This window comes from Anolis sagrei, chromosome X (assembly GCF_037176765.1).
Source record: "Anolis sagrei isolate rAnoSag1 chromosome X, rAnoSag1.mat, whole genome shotgun sequence".
Lineage (NCBI taxonomy): Eukaryota > Metazoa > Chordata > Lepidosauria > Squamata > Dactyloidae > Anolis > Anolis sagrei.
In genome coordinates, this window is record NC_090034.1 from 66,695,423 (window position 1) to 66,715,578 (window position 20,156).

Below are 20,156 nucleotides of genomic sequence, written 5' to 3' on the forward strand. Positions count from 1 at the left end.
GGTCAGTTAAAAGATAATCAACATAAAACCTTACAGAACTCCCTGGTAAACTTTCTAAAATTGGATTTGTAAAATGTTTACAAAGGTCTCAGTAAAAAGTGCAGTACAACAAAATATGCTCCAGAGTTTCCACTGTCCAAGGACATAGGCATTCATCATATGGTACTTTGTTATATCTTCCCTTGAGTACAGAAGAAGGGAGTACATTGAATTTAGCCAAAGAAAACTCCTTCCTATGTTTTGGGATTATTAGGTTGCCTAAGTACTCTGCAGAGAGAAGCGCCCTTCCATTGTCTTTGAAGACTGGTAGGAATAGAGGCTGCACTTAAATAGTTTTGCAACTCAGTGTCCTAGACATGCTGTTGTATGTTTTCTTTGGCTTTTGTGTAGCCCATAGTTAGGATGGTATTTGGTGAGAATCCAAGGTTTAGGATTTTCTCATCAACTAACTTTTTCCACCTTGATTGGAATGGATCACCAAAGGTCAATGGGGTCAAACCTTTGGGCATAAACATCAGTTTGAACCAAAAATTTAGTTTATACATCCAGATCCGAGACTCAACAGTGATCCCACCTATCTCCAGAAGCAAAATTACATTAGGCACACAGCTTGGGAGGCTAAGGATGCGTCTTAAAAATTTTGTCTGGATGGCTTCGAAAGCCTTGACACTTTTAAATGCACATGGTTGTGCTCCAGGTGAAATTGGAATGTTTTCCCCAGGAACCAAGACGAAAGAGAAAGGAAAGGGGTTGAAAAAAGGAGAGAGACATGCATTGCAATAGCATCGGTGTGCAATTGCGCACAGTGTGCGTTGCAAAAACAGCAATCTATGCAAAGTAGCCAAGCTTGGTACAGTTCCTTTATTTGGGTGGAACTGGGACGAATGGTTCCTTTATTAGGAGGATCCCACGGCCAAGAATCCCCTAGCCCAGTGTTTCTCAAACCTTTTAATGCCGTGACCCCTTAACGCAGTTCATCATGTTGTGGTGACCCCCAAACATAACATTACTTTTGTTGCTACTTCATAACTGTCATTTTGCTACTGTTATGAATTGTAATGTAAATATGATATGCAGAATGCATTTTCATTCACTGGACCAAATTTGGCACAACTACCTGATATGCCCAAATTACTGGTGGGGTTGGGAGGGATTGGGTTTGTCATTTGGGAAGCGGAGTTGCTGGGATTTATAGTTCACCTACAATCAAGGAGCATTCTGAACTCCACGAACGATGGAATTGAACCAAACTTGGCACACAGTTCTCCCATGACCTACAGAAAATACTGGAAGGGTTTGGTGGGCATTGACCTTGAGTTTTGGAGTTGTAGTTCACTCACATCCAGAGAGCACTGTGGACTCAAACAATGATGGATCTGGACCAAACATGGCAAAAATACTCAATATGCCCAAATGTGAACACTGGTGGAGTTTGGGGAAAACAGACTTTGACATTTGGGCGTTGTAGTTGCTGGGATTTATAGTTCACCTACAACCAAAGAGCCCCTTCGCACACTACCAATGATAGAATTGGGCCAGACTTCCCACTCAGAACCCCTGTGACCAAAACAAGCCACTGGAGGGATTTGGGAGGAATTGACAGTGATTTAGTTCACCTAACTCCGGAGAGCACTGTGGACCCAAACAACTATGGATCTGGACCAAATTTGGCACAAATACCTGATATACCCAAATTTGAATACTGTTGGAGTTGCGGTGTGTGTGATTGATTTTGTCATTTGGGAGTTATAGTTGCTGCCAAAGGGGTTTCCTAAGACCATCAGAAATATGTTTCTCACGCAATGGGCATACAGCTTTCACTTTTCCAGCATTGATGTCTTCACATGCCATTGGAACACTTCATATATCACAGCAACCCACTTTATATATTGATGGGAAAGACACTTCCTTCCTACAACCGTGGGTTATTATGTGACTCTGAGTCATTTCCAACTTATGATGACCCTACTTGGGGGTTTCCCATGTAAAATGCATTTAGTAGGGGGTAGACCTTGCTGACAGATATATTTAGATGATCATTTCCAATCTATGGCAACCCTGTAGTGGGGATTCTTGGCCAGATTTGTGCCTTTCTCTAAGGCTGAGAGAGTGGGACTCCCCCAAGACCACCCAATGGGTTTTCAAGCCTGAGCGGGGATTCGAACCCTGGTCTCCAGAGCTGTATTCCTAATCAAAATCTTCATCCTGTCCTAAGCAAGCTTCGTACTTTATTGCAAGGACAGTGACTCAGTCTAACCATTTGTAACAACAAATGAATTGTGTGTATCAGAAAAAAAGCAACAGAGCCGGGAAAACTGATAAGATTGTTAAACTCATAATAAACAATGCACAGTCAAGCTTCTATTCCCTATCCACAAACTGATTTTAAAAAAATTACAAAGGCAAATGTTGATTTTTGCCAACCTAGTATGACGCCTCCATTTTCGCAGGGATCTGCTCCCCAATGCGTGAAGCTACAGATAATATTTTCCTATTGAAAAGAATAGGAAGAATATAATATAATGGACCAAGAATATAATAGAATTATTTTAGAGGACCTAGGAAATGCTTAGAGGGACCATATGTTGCAGGCATGGATAAAAGAAACTGCAGATTTATTTATTCATTTCCAGTATTTCTATCCCATTCCTTCTCAACCCCCAAAGGGGGGCTCAGGACTGCTTACATTTGGCAGCAATTTGATGCCACAGCAATATAATAACAATTAAAACAATATGTAAAACATTCATTAAAACAGTAAAAAACAGTATTAATAGCCGTAACAACATTCCAGTGCATTCCATATCAAATTCCATGACCAAAGTGTTATCTATGTCTGTTGTCCAAAAGCCTGGTCACAGAACCACAACTTCAGTTTCTTCCTAATTGGCAGGAGGGACACAGGTGATCTTACCTCAGTGGGAAGCAAGTTCCACGGGCGAGGGGCCACAGCTGAGAAGGCCCTGTCTCTCATCCCCGCCAGATGTATTTGTGATGCTGGCGGGCGCGAGAGCAGGGCCTCCCCAGATGATCTTAAACTGCGAGGCAGGACATAGAGGGATATGCGTTCGGACAAGTAAGCAGGGCCAGAACTATATAGAGCTTTATAGGTCAAAACCAGCACTTTGATTTGAGCTTGGAAGTGGACCAGCAGCCAGTGAAGCTGACACAAGTGGGGTGGTATGCTCCCTGTATGTCGCTCCAGATACTGGGATCAAACTGTATAGATAACTTCAGTATGCAACATTTTATAGATTGGGTTGCTGTGAGTTTTCTGGGCTGTATGGCCATGTTCCAGAAGCATTCTCTCCTGACATTTGACCCACATCTATGGCAGGCATCCTCAGAGGTTGTGAGGTCTGTTGGAATCACACTGTGTCCAATTCCGGGCACCGCAATTGAAGGGAGATTTTTTTTGTTGTGTCAAAAGCGACCTGAGAAACTGCAAGTCGCTTCTGGTGTGAGAGAATTCGCCGTCTGCAAGAACGTTGCCCAGGGGACACCAGGATGTTTTGATGTTTTATCATCCTTGTGGGAGGCTTCTCTCATGTCCCCGCACGAGGAGCTGGAGCCGATAGAGGGAGCTCATCCGACTTTCCTCAGATTCGAACCTGCGACCTGTCCTGCCGGCACAGGGGTTTAACCCACTGCGCCACCAGGGGCTCCATGGAGATGTTGACAAGCTGGAATGTGTCCTTAGGAGGGTGACTAAAACGATCAAGGGACTGGAGAACAAGCCCTATGAGGAGCGGCTTAAAGAGCTGGGCATGTTTAGACTGCAGAAGAGAAGGCTGAGAGGAATCATGATGAGGGCCATGTATCAAGATGTGAGGGGAAGTCATAGGGAGAAGAGAGCAAGCTTGTTTTCTGTCCTGGATACTACGATGCGGAACAATGGCTTCAAACTACAGGAAAGGAGATTCCACCTGAACATTAGGAAGAACTTCCTGACTGTGAGAGCTGTTCAGCAGTGGAACTCTCTACCGCAGAGTGTGGTCGAGGCTCCTTCTTTGGAAGCTCTTAAACAGAGGCTGGATGGCCATCTGTCGGGGGTACTTTGAATGCGATTTTCCTGCTTCTTGGTAGGGGGTTGGACTGGATGGCCCATGAGGTCTCTTCCAACTCTATGATTCTACAATATTTTAATAGTTTCGTGCATGAAACAAAGATTGTGTCTGTTAAACTACCAGAAAGCAACAGTTTCACTCACTCTCGTATAGGACAATTTCAGAACATTTATGATTCCTAAATAAAGAATGCTCTACTTTCACTGGCTTGCAAAATGAAACTTTATTACGATTCTTTTCTGGTGCCCTTAACCAAGGTCAACGCAACCGTTTATTACTAACCCTTTGCACTGTATGCTTCTTTGCTCGAATTCATTCAATTCTTGCAAGGCTGCTGAGGGTCAATAATAATAATAATAATAATAATAATAATACACTTTATTTATACCCCGCCACCATTTCCCCAAAGGGGACTCGGAGCGGCTTACATGAGGCCATGAGAATTGAGATGTAAGATTTGTAGTTTGTTGGGTCTTTTGGTAGAGAAGGCAACGGGGCCTTGCAAAACTGTAACTCCCAGGATTCCATGGTAGTGAAAGCGGGTTCAAACTCACAGCATTAGCAACCTGGGATTAGGTCTTAAAGAAGAAGGCACTCTATTTTTGAGACATTGTTTTACTCTAGCCCAGGCGCAGGCAAACTTGGGCCCTGCAGGTGTTTTGGACTTCAACTCCCATCATTCCTAACAGCCTCAGGCCCCTTCCTTTCCCCCCTCAGCCGCTTAAGCGGCTGAGGGGGGAAAGGAAAGGGCCTGAGGCTGTTAGGAATGATGGGAGTTGAAGTCCAAAACACCTGCAGGGCCCAAGTTTGCCCATGTCTGCTCTAGCCATTTTATCTTTCCCTTCTAGGATATTTACATTGTATTTTTGAGATGCAATGAATGAGAGGATAGTATGAACTGAATTCATTCCACTGCACTCATTCCAAGGACCACCCCAAAATGGGGACGCGGCTCCTTTAAATACCAAGTTTGCCCTTCCCTTTGAATGAATGAACTTGAGCCACAGGGAGAGTTAGAACCATTGGGAACCGATTTAAGGGCCATGGCTCCATCCTACAGAAGCCTGGGATATGTAGTTTCGAAGGAAAGCCTTGGAGGGAGAACTATAAACAATATAATAATATAAATATAATATAAATATAATTGAATAATATAATTCCCAGCATGGTAATAATTACAGGTGGGTACAACTGCTATAACTTTGCAGTGTGGCTCCCAGGAGGATTGACTCTAGAGAAGTTTCGTGGAGTCCATTGTGGTGCGACACGCAACTTGCGTGTAAACACGCATCTTGTGCAATGCACAATTAACCCACTCCCTGACCACACTTTCAACTGGAACAGCAATAGAACCCGTTCCCGTTCCTTTTAGGAGCTCCCAACGCCCTTTGACCGCCTCATTCTGGAGCGACACGCAACTTGCGTGTAAACACGCAACACGTGCAACGCGCAATTTCCCCAGTTTCTGCCCATACTTTCAACTGGAACTGCAATGGAGGCCGTTCCCTTTCCTTTTGGGGCTCACAACACCCTCCGACCGCCCTCATTCTGGCGCGACACGCATCTTGCGTTTATACACGCAACTCGTGCGACGCATAATTTCCCCACTCCCTGACGATACTTTTAATTGGAACAGCAATGGAAGCAATTCTCACTCCTTTTGGGGCTCTCAATGCCCTCCGACCGCCTCCTTTCCCCCTTTTCGCCCCATTCACACGTGATAACCTTCAAGAAGCGTGTCGGAGCTGGAAAAACGCGTGTCAGGGGCCCACATTGTCTCCCCGAGCCTTTTCCTCTTAGTTTATATATAGGAAGACAGTAGGAGCCTTATATGGCATAGGCCTGCATCCTTTTCTTCCTTAACCCGGATCCGGAGCCATGTTCACACGATATTATATATATTCATGTTTTATTGTATTACAAAGATAAATATATTTAATTATATGATAAATATAAATATATAGATATACACAAACACAAAAGAGGCGCATGTATGTATTTATATTCATATTATATTAATATATATACACACATACACAAAAGAAAGGCATATACATATACAAAAATGTATTATTTTACCTTTGGGAGTATTAAATCCTCTTGCTTTAGGATACTCGGTTGCAAAAGCCCTGCCGATGAGACGCTTTCTGCTCCTTCGCCTTTGGCCATTGGCAGGAAACAGAAACAAAGTAACTTCGGCAAACTAAAATTCACCACCGGATCTTTCTTTTTGGTGCTATTTTTTTGCTTCTCCCTTTCACCCCTTTCTTCCCTCCGGCAAAAAAAGAAGAACCAAACCCCCTTTAAAAAAACAATACAGCAACTTCACGAGAGTTTCTCCTGCTCGCCTTCTCCCCGCCAAGCCACAGGCGAATGAATGAATTCCTCTCGGCGAGGAAAGGGAGTGGATTTCATTGGCCCGCGGCCTAGTCCAGGCCACGCCCCTCCCCATTCAAGGCAGGCCAATCCAAAGAGCCCTTCAGCCAATCAGCGACTCCGCCTCCGCAGACACCCCCCACTTACCTCCGCCGGTGATGTCACCGATTTGGCTCCGCCCCTTGGCATTTATTTATTTATTTATTTATTTATTTATTTATTTATTTATTTATTTATTTATTTATTTATTTATTTATTAGAAGTGTCTCAAAACAATACAACAGGAAGATTAGCAATACAGTCTCCTATTTGATTGTATTTAAAATGATAAATGTATCTTCTATATCAGTGTTTCTCAACCTGGGGGTCGGGACCCCTGAGGGGGTCGTGAGGGGGTGTCAAAGGGGTCACCAAAGACCATCAGAAAACATAGTATTTTCTGGTAGTCATTGGGATTCTGTGTGGGAAGTCTGACCCAATTCTATTGTTGCTCTTTGATTGTAGGTGAACTTTAAATTCCAACAACTACAACTCCCAAATGTCAAGGTCTATTTTCCCCAGACTCTACCAGTGTTCACATTTGGGCATACTGAGTATTCATGCCAAGTTTGGTCCAGATCCATCATTGCATGAATCCACAGTGCTCCTCTGGATATAGGTGAACTACAACTCCAAAACACAAGGTCAATGCCCACAAAACGTTTCCAGTGTTTTCTGTTGGTCATGGGAGTTCTTTGTGCCAAGTTTGGTTTAAATCCATCGCTGGTGGAGTTCAGAATGTTTTTTTATTATAGGTGAACTATAAATCCCAGCAACTACAACTCCCAAATTACAAAATTTGGTATTTGTGCTCAATTTAGTCCAGTGAATGAAAATATATTCTGCATATCAGATATTTACATTACGATTTATATCTGTATTAAAATGACAGGTATCAAGTAGCAACGAAAACAATATTAATGGTTGGGGGTCACCACAACATAGGGGACTGCATTAAGGGGTCACGGCATTAGCAAGGTTGAGAACCACTGTTCTATATAAAGAAAAATGTAATTTTAGTTTGTGGGATTGACATAACTCAAAAACCACTGGATAAATTGACACCCAATTTGGACACAATACAATTGTCAAGCCAACAAGTGACCGTCACTCATAAAAACACTGAAGTAATAATAATAATAATAAAGCTTTATTTATACCCCGCTAACATCTCCCGAAGGACTCGGTGCGGCTTACAAGAGGCCGAGGCCCAACACAACAGTAAACAACAGCATGACAAATACAACAATAAATAAACTCATAAAAACAAAACAATAAGCATTAAAACAATAGCAATACACATTAGACAATAACACCACGATGCATTTAAAACTAAGGCCGGGCCAAACGTAATGATTAAAAATTATAAAAATGATGGGCGTGACCAGGTGAAATGAATAAGTTTTTGGAGATAGGTGCGGTATGTAGACAATCTTGAATCTTTAGTAAAGTGCATTTGGGACATGATGCTTGGAGTTTCCTATTCTGGGAAGGCACACTGGAACAGCCACGTCTTCAAGCTCTTCCTGAAGACTGCCAACATTGGGGCTTGTCTGGTGTCCTTGGGGAGAGAGTTCCAGAGTCAGGGGGCCACCACAGAGAAGGCCCTGTCCCTCGTCCCCACCAGTTGTGCTTGCGATGCAGGTGGGATCGTGATCAGGACCTCTCCAGATGACTGAAGAGATCGTGTGGGTTCGTATACAGAGATGCGGTCACGCAGGTAGGCGGGTCCCAAACCGTTTAGGGCTTTGTAGGTAAGCACCTGCACCTTGAATTGGGTCCGGAAAATGAACGGGAGCCAATGGAGCTCCTTAAACAGGAGGGTTGACCTCTCTCTGTAAGGAGCAACAGTTAACAACCTGGCTGCCGCCCGTTGGACCAATTGGAATTTCCGGGCCGTTTTCAAGGGCAGCCCCACGTAGAGCACATTACAGTAATCCAATCTGGAGGTGACCAAGGCATGGACCACCCTGACCAGATCCGCCTTCACGAGGTATGGTCGCAGTTGGCACACGAGTCTTAATTGTGCAAAAGCCCTCCCAGCCACCGCTGACGCCTGAGCTTCAAGCGTAAGTGATGAGTCCAGGAGAACACCCAAACTGCGGACCTGTGACTTCAGGGGGAGTGTAACCACGTCCAGCACAGGTTGCCACCCTATACCCCCATTCCGGTTTACGATCGACCAGGAAGACCTCTGTCTTGTCGGGATTAATCTTCAGCTTGTTTATCCTCATCCAGACAGCCATAGCGGCCAGGCACTCGTCCAGCACCCGAGGGGCTTCCTTGGAATTAGGTGAAAATGAGTGGTAGAGTGCATAGAGTGCATAGAAATGGCACCCAACTCCAAAACTCCAGATGACCTCACCCAGTGGTTTCATGTAGATGTTAAAAAGCATGGGAGACAGAATAGAGCCTTGCGGGACCCCACAGGTCAAAGGCCAGGGGTCTGAGCAGGCGTCTCCCAACTTCACCATCTGGGATCGACCCTCCAGGAAGGACCGGAGCCACGACAAAACCGTGCCCCTGAGACCTATCCCAGAAAGTCGTACCAGAAGGATACCATGATTGATGGTATCGAAAGAGGCTGAGATGTCCAGGAAAAACACAGCAGAAGAGACTAAAAAGGCCAACCCCCCCCCCCCAATACATTTCAATGCAGGCGCAAAACCACATATATACACAAACACACATATATACACATATACATAAATATAAACGGCCCTGGCCCAAATTACCTGTCCGAACGCATCTCCCCCTATGAACCATCACGGAGATTAAGATCCTCCGGGCTTTCCATCTCGCCATGTCACAGGCACGATTGGTGGGGACAAGAGACAGGGCCTTCTCGGTGATTGCTCCCCAGCTATGGAACTCCCTTCCTGGTGAGATCAGGTTGGCCCCCTCCCTCCTGTCCTTTAGAAGGATGGTAAAAACTTGGCTGTGGGACCAAGCTTTCGGGACAGGGCAATGAAGCAACAATGGGAAAGATGACAGGGCCAATTGGATTTGATGCGGATGGCTAGGACAGTTTTAAATGGTGTATTTTAATATTTCGATAAATGTTTTTTAATGTTTATGTATTGTATCCAGGCATTGAATGTTTGCTGTGTATATGCTGTGCTCCGCTCTGAGTCCCCTTCTGGGTGAAAAGGGCGAAATAAAAATGTTTTAAATAAACAAATAAATAAATATACACACAAAACACATATACACCGACTGGGCCACAGCAACACAGGGCAGGGGACAGCTAGTATATATATATATATAAATGTAATGTTTGTTTGTGAGATTAACATAACTCGAAAACCACTGGATGAATTGCTGCCAAATTTGGACACAAGACACCTACTAACCCAAGGAGTGACCATCACTAAAAAAAAATAAAAAATGTCTTTTGGGAGTTGTAGTTGCTTGGATTTATAGTTCACCTACCATCAAAGAGCATTCTGAACACCAACGATGGAATTGAATCAAACTTGGCACTCAGGATACCTACGAACAACAGAAAACACTAGAAGGGTTTGGTGGGCATTGACCTTGGGTTTTGGAGTTGTAGTTCACCTACATGCAGAGAGCACTGTGGACTCAAACAATGATGGATCTGGACCAAACTTGGCACAAGCACTCAATACACCCAAATATGAACACAGATGGAGTTTGGGGGAAATAGACCTTGGCATTTGGGAATTGTAGTCACTGGGATTCACAGTTCACCTACAATCAAAGAGCATTCTGAACCCCACTAACAACAGAATCGGGGCAAACTTCCCACACAGAACCCTCATGACCAACAGAAAATACTTAAGACCATCCAGTCCAACTCCCTTCACAAGGGCAAGAAAACGTAATCAAAGCCCTCCTGACAAAGAGCCATCCAGCCATAGATATGATTCACACACACAGAGATATAGTATCCTAGATTTGAAAGGGACCCTTAAAGAAGGACAATTATATGTTGCATGGTCCAAAGTGGGCAAACCAGACAATCTCCACATCAACAGTGAAAAAGAAACAGCAAGAAATTCTGTTTACCCACAAGGAGAAAGAAATTACATATATTAGAAACCAAAACTTTCTCATTATTTTATTTTGCAGATCACCAGACTGGGCCACAGCAACGTGTGGCAGGGGATGGCTAGTATATATATATATGTGTGTGTGTGTGTGTGTGTATAGTAAAGGTAAAGGTTTTCCCCTGACATTGTATAGCTGTTTCTGACTCTGGGGGGTGGTGCTCATCTTCATTTCTAAGCCGAAGAGCAGGCGTTTTCTGTAGAAGCCTTCAAGGTCATGTGGCCAGCATGACTGAATGAAGTGCCACCGAAAGGCCTATTGATCTACTCACATTTGCATGCATTTGAACTGCTTGGTTGGCAGAAGCTGGGGCTAACAACAGGAGCTCATGGCACTCCCCGGATTCGAACCGGCAACCTTTCGATCAGCAATTTCAGCAGCAATTTCAACTGCACCACCAGGGCCCCATGTTTATATATAGTCTCCCCTTATTTTATTTAAATATACTCATGCGCTCACCCCTACTTTACTGAATTATATTTCCCTATATATATATATATATATATATATATATATATAACCATACATTTATTTATACCCAACTTGATCTTTCCTAAAGGAGACTAAAAGAAGATTACAATTAAAAGTACGGCCACATACGGTAATTTAATTTAAAATATAGAAATATGCAAATATTAAAACATAATTAAACATAACAGTTTTAAAATTAACAGTTAAAATCCATTATGTAGTGTGTGTGTGTGTGTATGTATCTCTAGTTTTATTGCTAATTTATATATATAAGAGCCCCCAGTGACGCAGTGAGTTAAACCACTGAGTTGCTGAACTTGCTGACTGAAAGGTTGGTGGTTTGAATCTGGGGTGCGGTGTGAGCTCTCGCTGTTAGTCCCATGTAAAATCTAGGATGAAATTGTCCTATTCCTTGGGTGGTGGACAGTATGGTGTTTGGGGAGGACATTGGCAGGGGTTGAGCTACATGTACATGGCACTCGCTGTGACTTAAAGTGTCATTGGAGAGGGGGGGCTTTTGGTGGCTCCTTAGCACTGTGGATTAAAGCTGTTAGTGGAAGTGGGATCGGGTCTGTGGAACTGGTCACCCCAGCCACATACACACACATATATTTTATATAGATCTAGATCTAGATAGATATAGATACAAACACACACACACACAATATTTCTCCCATTTCATTATATTTAGCTGACTGGCACAACCTGGGGATCACAACCAGATACAGTGAAGACATCTGCCCTTGCGCTGTGCTACTCTGCTGCTGAGTATGCATGCCCAGTGTGGAACACATCTCACCACACTAAAGCAGTGGATGTGGCTCTTAATGAGACATGCCGCATTATCACAGGGTGTCTGCGCCCCACACCACTGGAGAAATTACACTGCTTAGCCGGTATTGCACCACCTGACATCCACCGGGAAGTAGCAGCCAATAGTGAAAGGACCAAGGCAGAGACATCTCCAGCCCATCCCCTGTTTGGGTATCAGCCAGCACGTCAACGACTTAAATCTAGAAATAGTTTTCTAAGATCTACAGAGACACTCACTGGAACACCTCAGCAAGCGAGAGTCCAAAAGTGGCAGGCCCAAACCCAGAACCTCAACCAATGGCTGATACCCAATGAGAGACTCCCCCCTGGGCACACAAAGGACTGGGCGACCTGGAAGGCACTGAACAGACTGCGTTCTGGCACCACGAGATGCAGAGCCAACCTTCAGAAATGGGGCTACAAAGTGGAATCCTCGACATGCGAGTGTGGAGAAGAGCAAACCACTGACCACCTGCTGCAATGCACCCTGAGCCCTGCCACATGCACGATGGAGGACCTTCTTGCAGCAACACCAGAGGCACTCCAAGTGGCCAGATACTGGTCAAAGGACATTTAATCAACTCTCATACTCACAAATTCTGTAATCTGCTTGTTTGCTTTGTTTCTGTTAGAAATGTAATCTAATTTGACTGGTTGTTCTGACACGACAAATAAATTATATTTAGAAATCACTAGCTGTCCCCAGCCATGCATTGCTGTGGCCCATTCTGGTGATCTGGAAAATAAAGTAATGAGAAAGTGTTGGTTTCTAATATATGTAATTTTTAATGCTTGTGGATAAACAGTATTTCTGTTGTTTCTTTGTCAGTATTGATGCAGAGCTTGTCTGGTTTACCTACTCTAGAACATGCAACATATAATTGTCCTTGTTTAGGGGTCCCTTTCAAATCTATGATACTATATCTGTCATATACATATAAGTATGTGTGTGTGAATCATATCTATCTATCTATCTATCTATCTATCTATCTATCTATATGGCTGGGTGGCTCTTTGTCAGGAGGGCTCTGATTATATTTTCTTGACCTGGTGAAAGGAATTGAACTGGATGGCCTTAAGGCAGCATTTCTCAACCTGGGGGTCAGGACCCCAAGGGGGTCACCGCAAATTCCACAGGGTGAGGCAGCATAACTTCCTTTTTTAAAATGCGTGCCATTCAGTCGGTTGAAGACGTAGTGGAGCGCTAGTGGTCTTGTTCAAGAGGCGGGAGTATAAAGTTTTGTCCTGACACAGTTCAGTCGCCGTCATGCGTTAGAACAGTGAGGAGCGTGCTTTTGCCGTTGAGGCCTACTTTTTGAGCAGATTTGGAGTGGCTGGCCCGCTCTCCAGATTTGGCCTTTTGTGATTTTTTTCTATGGGGTTTTCTGAAATCTCGTGTTTATGTGAACCGTCCAAGGACCCTACAAGATTTGAAGACCAAAATCCAGGAAGAAATTGCCAACATAATGCCTGCTATGCTGGCAAGTCATGACAAACGCCAGAAATCGGTTTATTCATTGTTTGGAGAATGGAGAATGGGGGACGTCACCTACCTAATCTTCAAAACTACGTAGAACAAAACTTTAGGTATGTGCCTACATTATAAAAATAATAATAAAAAATTCTGATTCATACAATGGGTTTTATTAAGTTTTGAAAAAAGGAAGTTATGCTGCCTCACCCTGTATTTGGACATATGGAATATTTGTGCCAAGTTTGGTTTAGATCCATCATTGTTTGAGTCCACAGTGCTCTCTGGCTGTAGGTGAACTACAACTCCAAAACGCAAGGTCAATGCCCACCAAACCCTTCCAGTATTTCCTATTGGTCATGGGAGTTCTGTGTGCCAAGATTGGTTCATTGCTATCGTTGGTGGAGGTCAGAATGCTCTTTGATTGTAGGTTAACTATCAATCCCAGCAACTACAATTTCCAAATTACAACACCAATCCACCCCAACCCCACCAGTATTCATATTTGGTTGTATTGGGTATTTGTGTCAAATTTGGTCAAGGTCAATGCCCACCAAACTCTTCTAGTGTTTTCTGTTGGTCATGGGAGTCCTGTATGCCATGTTTGGTTCAGTTCCATCACTGGTGTTCAGAATGTTCTTTGACTGTAAACAAACTATAAATCCCAGCAACTACAATTCCCAAATGACAAAATCAATTTTTTTAGTGATGGTCACTCCTTGGGTTAGTAGGTGTCTTGTGTCCAAATTTGGCAGCAATTCGTTTGTGTTAATCCCACAAACGAACATTACATTTTTATTTATATAGAACAGGGGTCCTCAAACTTTTTAAACAGAGGGCCAGGTCACAGCCCTTCAAACTGTTGGAGAACTGGATTATAATATGAAAAAACAAACAAAACATGAATGAATTCCTATACACACTGCACATATCTTATTTGAAGTGCAAAAAACCCCCACTTAAAAACAATACAATAATTAAAATGAAGAATAATTTTAACAAATATAATGTTATTAGTATTTCAATGGGAAGTGTGGGCCAGCTTTTTGGCTGATGAGATAGGATTGTTGTTGTTGTTTTTGTGTGTTTTCAAGTCGGTTCAGACTTAGGTTGACCCTGAGCGAGGGCCGAGTAAATGACCTTGGAGGGCCGTATCCGGCCCTCGGGTCTTAGTTTGAGGACCCCTGATATAGAAGATGTGTGTGTATATCTATGCATGAGAAAATGAGGAATGCATAATTTCTTAATGCAATAAAACATTTGGCTGCTTGAGTCAGATAAGACAGTTTCCCATTCAAAAGGCGTCTAGACGATTGAACCTGAATGCCTTGCCTCACCTGAGATTCTGTGGCAAGGTGAGGGGCAAAGGTATCTCAGGGGAGTAAAGGGCAAGTGGTGTTGGCATGGACAACTCTCAATGCTTTCCGCACTTTGGGATCTATCACCTAACATAAGGTGCATGTCTCAGTCTTCTATTGCATTGAGGCAGAGCAATTCAAGTGGGGTCACACTGCATTCATTCTCCAGTGTAGATGCAACCTTAGAAAGAAAAGAACCCCAAAATGTGGAGCCTTTGGGGCAGGAGATGGAAATGCTGTAAAAACATAGGAGAAGATGGATCCTTCCACTATCGCAACACATTTCCCCCACTTTGGGTGGTGTCCTCATACCATTGTGTGATGTATACACTAAATGCATATTTATGCTAAACACACCACTGCTGCCCAAGGCCATTTCCAGCTTGATGTTTGAGAGAACTTTTATGGAGGAGGACAAACAATACACAACATTGGGTTGCTGTGAGTTTTCCAGGCTGTATAGCCATGTTCCAGAAGCATTTTCTCCTGATGTTTCACCCACATCTATGGCAGGCATCCTCAGAGGTTCAGAGGTCTGTTGGAAACTAGACAAGTGGGGTTTATATATCTGTGGAATAATGTCCAGGGTGGGAGAAAGAACTCTGTTTGAGGCTAGTGTGGATGTTGCAATTAGCCACCCTGATTAGCATTGAATGGCCTTGCAGCTTCAAAACCTGGCTCCTTCCTGGATTATATGAGGCTCTTTCTACACTGCCATATAATCCAGATTATCAAATCAAATAAACAACACCATCTGCTTTGAATTGGATTATATGAGTCTACACTGCCATATAATCCTGTTCAAAGTAGATAATCTGGATTTTATATAGTAGTGTAGATGGGGCTTGAGTCTACACTACCAGATAATCTGGGATTATCAGATAATCTGGGATATAGGCCCCTTCCACTCAGGTGTATAAAATCCACATTGAATTGGATTATATGCCAGTCTAGATAATCCAATTCAAAGTAGATAATGTGGGTTATCTGTCTTGATATTCTAGGTTATATGGCTGTATGGAAGGGCACCGTGAGTCCATTCAGCCTGGGTGCTCATATTATAGAAACAGAGATTGCCACCAATTCCTATTCAGCTTTATGAATCTGAGGCTACTCAGTTATAGCCCTGTGATCTACACACATTTGCATGTTTTCGAACTGCTAGGTTGGCAGAAGCTGGGCCTAACAGCAGGAGCTCATGCCAGTCCCCAGATTTGAATCGCCAACCTTTTGGTCAGCAAGTTCAGCAGCTCAGTGGTTTAACCCACTGAGCCACCAGGGAGCCCTATGATCCCATATTATCAGATTTAAACTGGATTGTATGAGTCTACATGGTCATACAATCCAGTTAAAAGCAGATAATCTGGGATCAGATACTGGATTATATGGCAGTGTAGACCAAGTCTGAGGCTTGATTTACACTGCCATATCATTCAGTTGCTGAGAAGAGATTATCTGCTTTGAATTGGAATATAACCTACACTGCCATATATGGTAATCCAGATTATCTGCTTTGAACTGGATTATATGAGTCTACACTGCCATATAATCCAATTCAAAGAAGATAATCTAGATTTTATATTGCAGTGCAGGTGAGGTTTGAGATCAGATACTGAATTATATGGCAATGTATATCCAGAGCAGAAAGGAAAGGGAGTGGAGTATTGAAGCTAGCCAGTCCAAACTAGAATTTCCTTCCTCTGTACTATGGAAACTTCACATCACTTCCTGCTTTACGGATACCAACCATGAAAGTCACCCAATTTAAGCAAGACAGGAAACAACAGGCATGTTTCCCCGCATCAGATACACAGGGACAATCTACAAACCTGTTTCCATGCAGATTGCAACACAAGGCCCAGATAACAAGATCGCTCCATATAGACGCAGACACATTTACGTTCAATCCCCTCCCACCCATTCTGGCTATTTTTGAAGAGCTGGTTTCGAAGCAGCTAAGGAAATTCTGTTTCCTGTTCATAAAGTCAATAAATACGCCATTTCCTTTCATCCCTAGGAGAGATCCTAACAACGGGTGATTTGATATAGGAACAAAGAGAGGGTTTCTCCCTCTTTTTTCCAGGTGTCCATCCATCAAGGAAATATTAGTTCCAGATTCCAAAACTGGGCTAGAAAATGGAGATCTCGGATAGATCTATGCTGTTGAATCAATGCAGTTTGGCACCCCTGTACGTGCCATAGCTCAATGCTATAGAATTTTGGAAAGACTAGTTTGGTGCTGGATTTACACTACCATATAATGCAGTTTCAGAATGTACTGAACTGGATTATACGACGGTGTGGACTCATGTGGTCCAGTTCAGTGCCAGTCAATCTGCATTATGTACATCGACATTTTATTTTATTTTGAACATTTGTACCCCACCCTTTTCAACCCCTTGGGTGGGGGACTCAGGGCGGCTTCCAGTTGGCAACAATTCGATGCCACATAGTAAAATACAACAATCAATAATTATAATAGTTAAAAACATTAAAACAATATACTTACAATCTACTAAACTATTACCAGTCTGGTGGCCATTATCTAGCCGAATTCTGTAACTGAGTAGTCCATTTAACTTATCCACAATCCATTTCCAAGCCATTGTTAACTGGTGCTCCTTACAGAGAGAGGTCAACCCTCCTGTTTAAGGAGCTCCATTGGCTGCCGTTCATTTTCTGGTCCCAATTCAAGATGCAGGTGCTTACCTACAAAGCCCTAAACGGTTTGGGACCCACCTACCTGCGTGACTGCTTCTCTGTATATGAACCCACACGATCTTTCTGATCATCTGGAGAGGCCCTGCTCACGATCCCACCTGCGTCGCAAGTGTGACTGGTGGGGACAGGGTCTTTTCTGTGGTAGCCCCCCAACTCTGGAACTCTCTCCCCAAGGACATTAGACAAGCCCCAACGCTGGCAGTCTTCAGGAAGAGCTTGAAGACGTGGCTGTTCCAGTGTGCCTTTCCAGAATAGGAAGCTCCTAGCACCATGTCCCAAATGCACTTTACTAGAGATTTAAGATTGTCTGCACATCGCACCTACCTCTAAAAACCTATACATGTCACCTGTCATGTCCAGCACTTTTACATTTTATTCATTACATTTGGCCCGGCCTTAGTTTTAAATGCATTAGTGGTGTTACTGTTTTTAATGTTTATTGTTATTGCTTTATTTTTTTTGTTTGCTTTATGAGTTTTATTGTTGTATTTGTTATGCTGTTGTTTTTTGAGGACCTTGGCCTTTTGTAAGCCGCACCGAGTCCTTCGGGAGATGTTAGCGGGGTATAAATAAAGTTAATAATAATAATAATAATAATAATAATTGTCAACACTGTCATTTTCACCTAATTACCTGAAGTCCTGGTCCCACAGTGGATACACTTTTACCTTCTTTCTAAAGGTGAGGAGGGATTGACGATGACCTAATGTAGCAGACCTTTTTGCCCAAATAGGGCCCCTCTGCCAAAGCTTATCTTGTAACCTTCAAAGCGAGCGCAGGCAGGAGTCAAAAGGGACAGACAACTTGATTCATCCAAGGGAAAAGCAGTTTATTAAGTTTCAAAAGCAGCTGCCTGGCCGCCTCCCACGCAACGAGGCGTATCTGTAGAGGCGACCCCTTTCTGGTGAACTGAACTCTATATATACCTTTTGAAAAACGAAAGTTTCCCATTTCCCTTAAATCAGGTGATTTCCGGGAAATCAAATGATGGTCTGCACCCCGCACTCAAGCTTTTGCACAAAGCCCCACACTCATCTTTTTGCACACGGGACACCCCCTTCACCTTCCTTATTTGGCAGTACACCCCCCTTATTCCCATTTCCACAATAACAAGGCTGCCTCACTAATTTCCCCAGGAAGTGAGTTCCACAGGCGGGGGGCCGCCACCGAGAAGGCCCTGTCTCTCCTCCCCGCCAAGCGTGCTTGAGACAGAGGCGGGGCCGAGAGCAAGGCCTCCCCAGAAGATCTTAAACTCCGAGGTGGGACGTAGAAGGAGATACGTTCGGACAGGTACGCTGGACCAAATAACGCAGTTCAAACGGCATTATATGGCAGTGTAGGTCCAGTCACAGTTCCCACAGTTCAGTAGCATGGAGCCTTGGCAGTTAAAGTGATGCCAAACCACACAACTTCTCCCGCGTAGAGGCACCCTAAGAATCTATAGTGCAGTATTTCTCAACTTGGAGGTTGGGACCCTTGGGGGCGTTGCGAGGGTTTTTTTTTTTTTAGAGGGGCTGCCAAAGACCATTGGAAAATACATATTTCTGATGGTTTTAGGAAATCCTTTGGCAGCAACTACAACTCTCAAATGACAAAACCAATCCCCCCCCCCCCCAACTCCACCAGTATTCATATTCACATTTCAGAGTATCAGGTATTTGTGTCAGATTTGGTCCAGATACATAGTTGTTTGGGTTCACAGTACTCTCCGGAGTTAGGTGAACTACATCTCTCTGAAATCACTGTCAATTACTCACAAATTCCTCCAGCATTTCCTGTTGGTCATGGGTTTTCTGTGTGAGAAGTTTGGCCCAATTCTATCATTGGTAGGGTTCAAGGGGTTCTTTGATTGTAGGCTCTCTGATTGTACATGAATCCCAGCAACTACAACTCCCAAATGTCAAGGTCTATTTCCCCCAAACTCCACCAGTTTCCACATTTGGCATATTTAGTATCTGTGCCAAGTTTGGTTGAGATCCATCATTGTTTGAGTCCACAGTGCTCTCTAGATGTAGGTGAACTACAACTTCAAAACTCAAGGTCAACACACACCAAACCCTCCAGTATTTTCTGTTGGTCATGGGAGTTCTGTGTGCCAAGTTTGGTTCAATTCCATTGTTGGTGGAGTTCAGAATGAACTTTGATTGTAGGTGAACTATAAATCCCAGCAACTACAACTCCCAAATGACAAAAATCAATCCCTCTGAATCCCACCAGTATTCAAATTTGGGCGTATCAGGGATTTGTGCCAAATTTGGTCCAGTGAATGAAAGTACATCCTGCATATCAGATTATTTACATTACGATTCATAACAGTAGCAAAATGACCGTTATGAAGGAGCAATGAAAATAATGTTATAGTTGGGGGTAACCACAACATGAGTAACTGTGTTAAGGGGTCACATCATTAGAAAGGTTGAGAACCATTGCTCTAGTGCAATGCTATGGCTAGCTTCCGGTGGGAAATATGAAAATGGTTTGCTCAAGTATTCTCCAACAGTGAAGATATAGGCTGAGGTTTAGGGGTGAATCTGCCTTTGCAGGACTCCAGGCTGTGCGCCAAGTCTCATGATGAAAAAGAACTGGACAAGTTTTGCACTTACATCGCAGAATGAATGTAGTTTGACCCCACTTTGACTGCCAAGGCTCAATGCTGTGGAATTCTGGATGTTGTCCTTTGCAAGATCTTATCTGCCCAAGAGTGCTGGGTCTTTACCAAACTACAACTCCCAGGATTACATAGCATTGAGCCATTGTAGTTCAACT

General features: G+C 43.4%; 1 protein-coding gene across 1 annotated transcript in view; it reads right to left on the reverse strand.

Annotated features, from left to right (window-relative positions):
* MFSD2A (MFSD2 lysolipid transporter A, lysophospholipid) overlaps positions 1 to 6,447 on the reverse strand; it is a 65,660-nt gene extending 59,213 nt beyond the window's left edge. The window contains exon 1 of the mRNA XM_060784614.2: positions 6,147 to 6,447. Coding sequence (XP_060640597.1) covers positions 6,147 to 6,236 — 90 coding nt within the window. The 5' untranslated portion in view covers positions 6,237 to 6,447. The remainder of the gene's footprint in view (positions 1 to 6,146) is intronic.
* Positions 6,448 to 20,156: the final 13,709 nt, after the last annotated feature.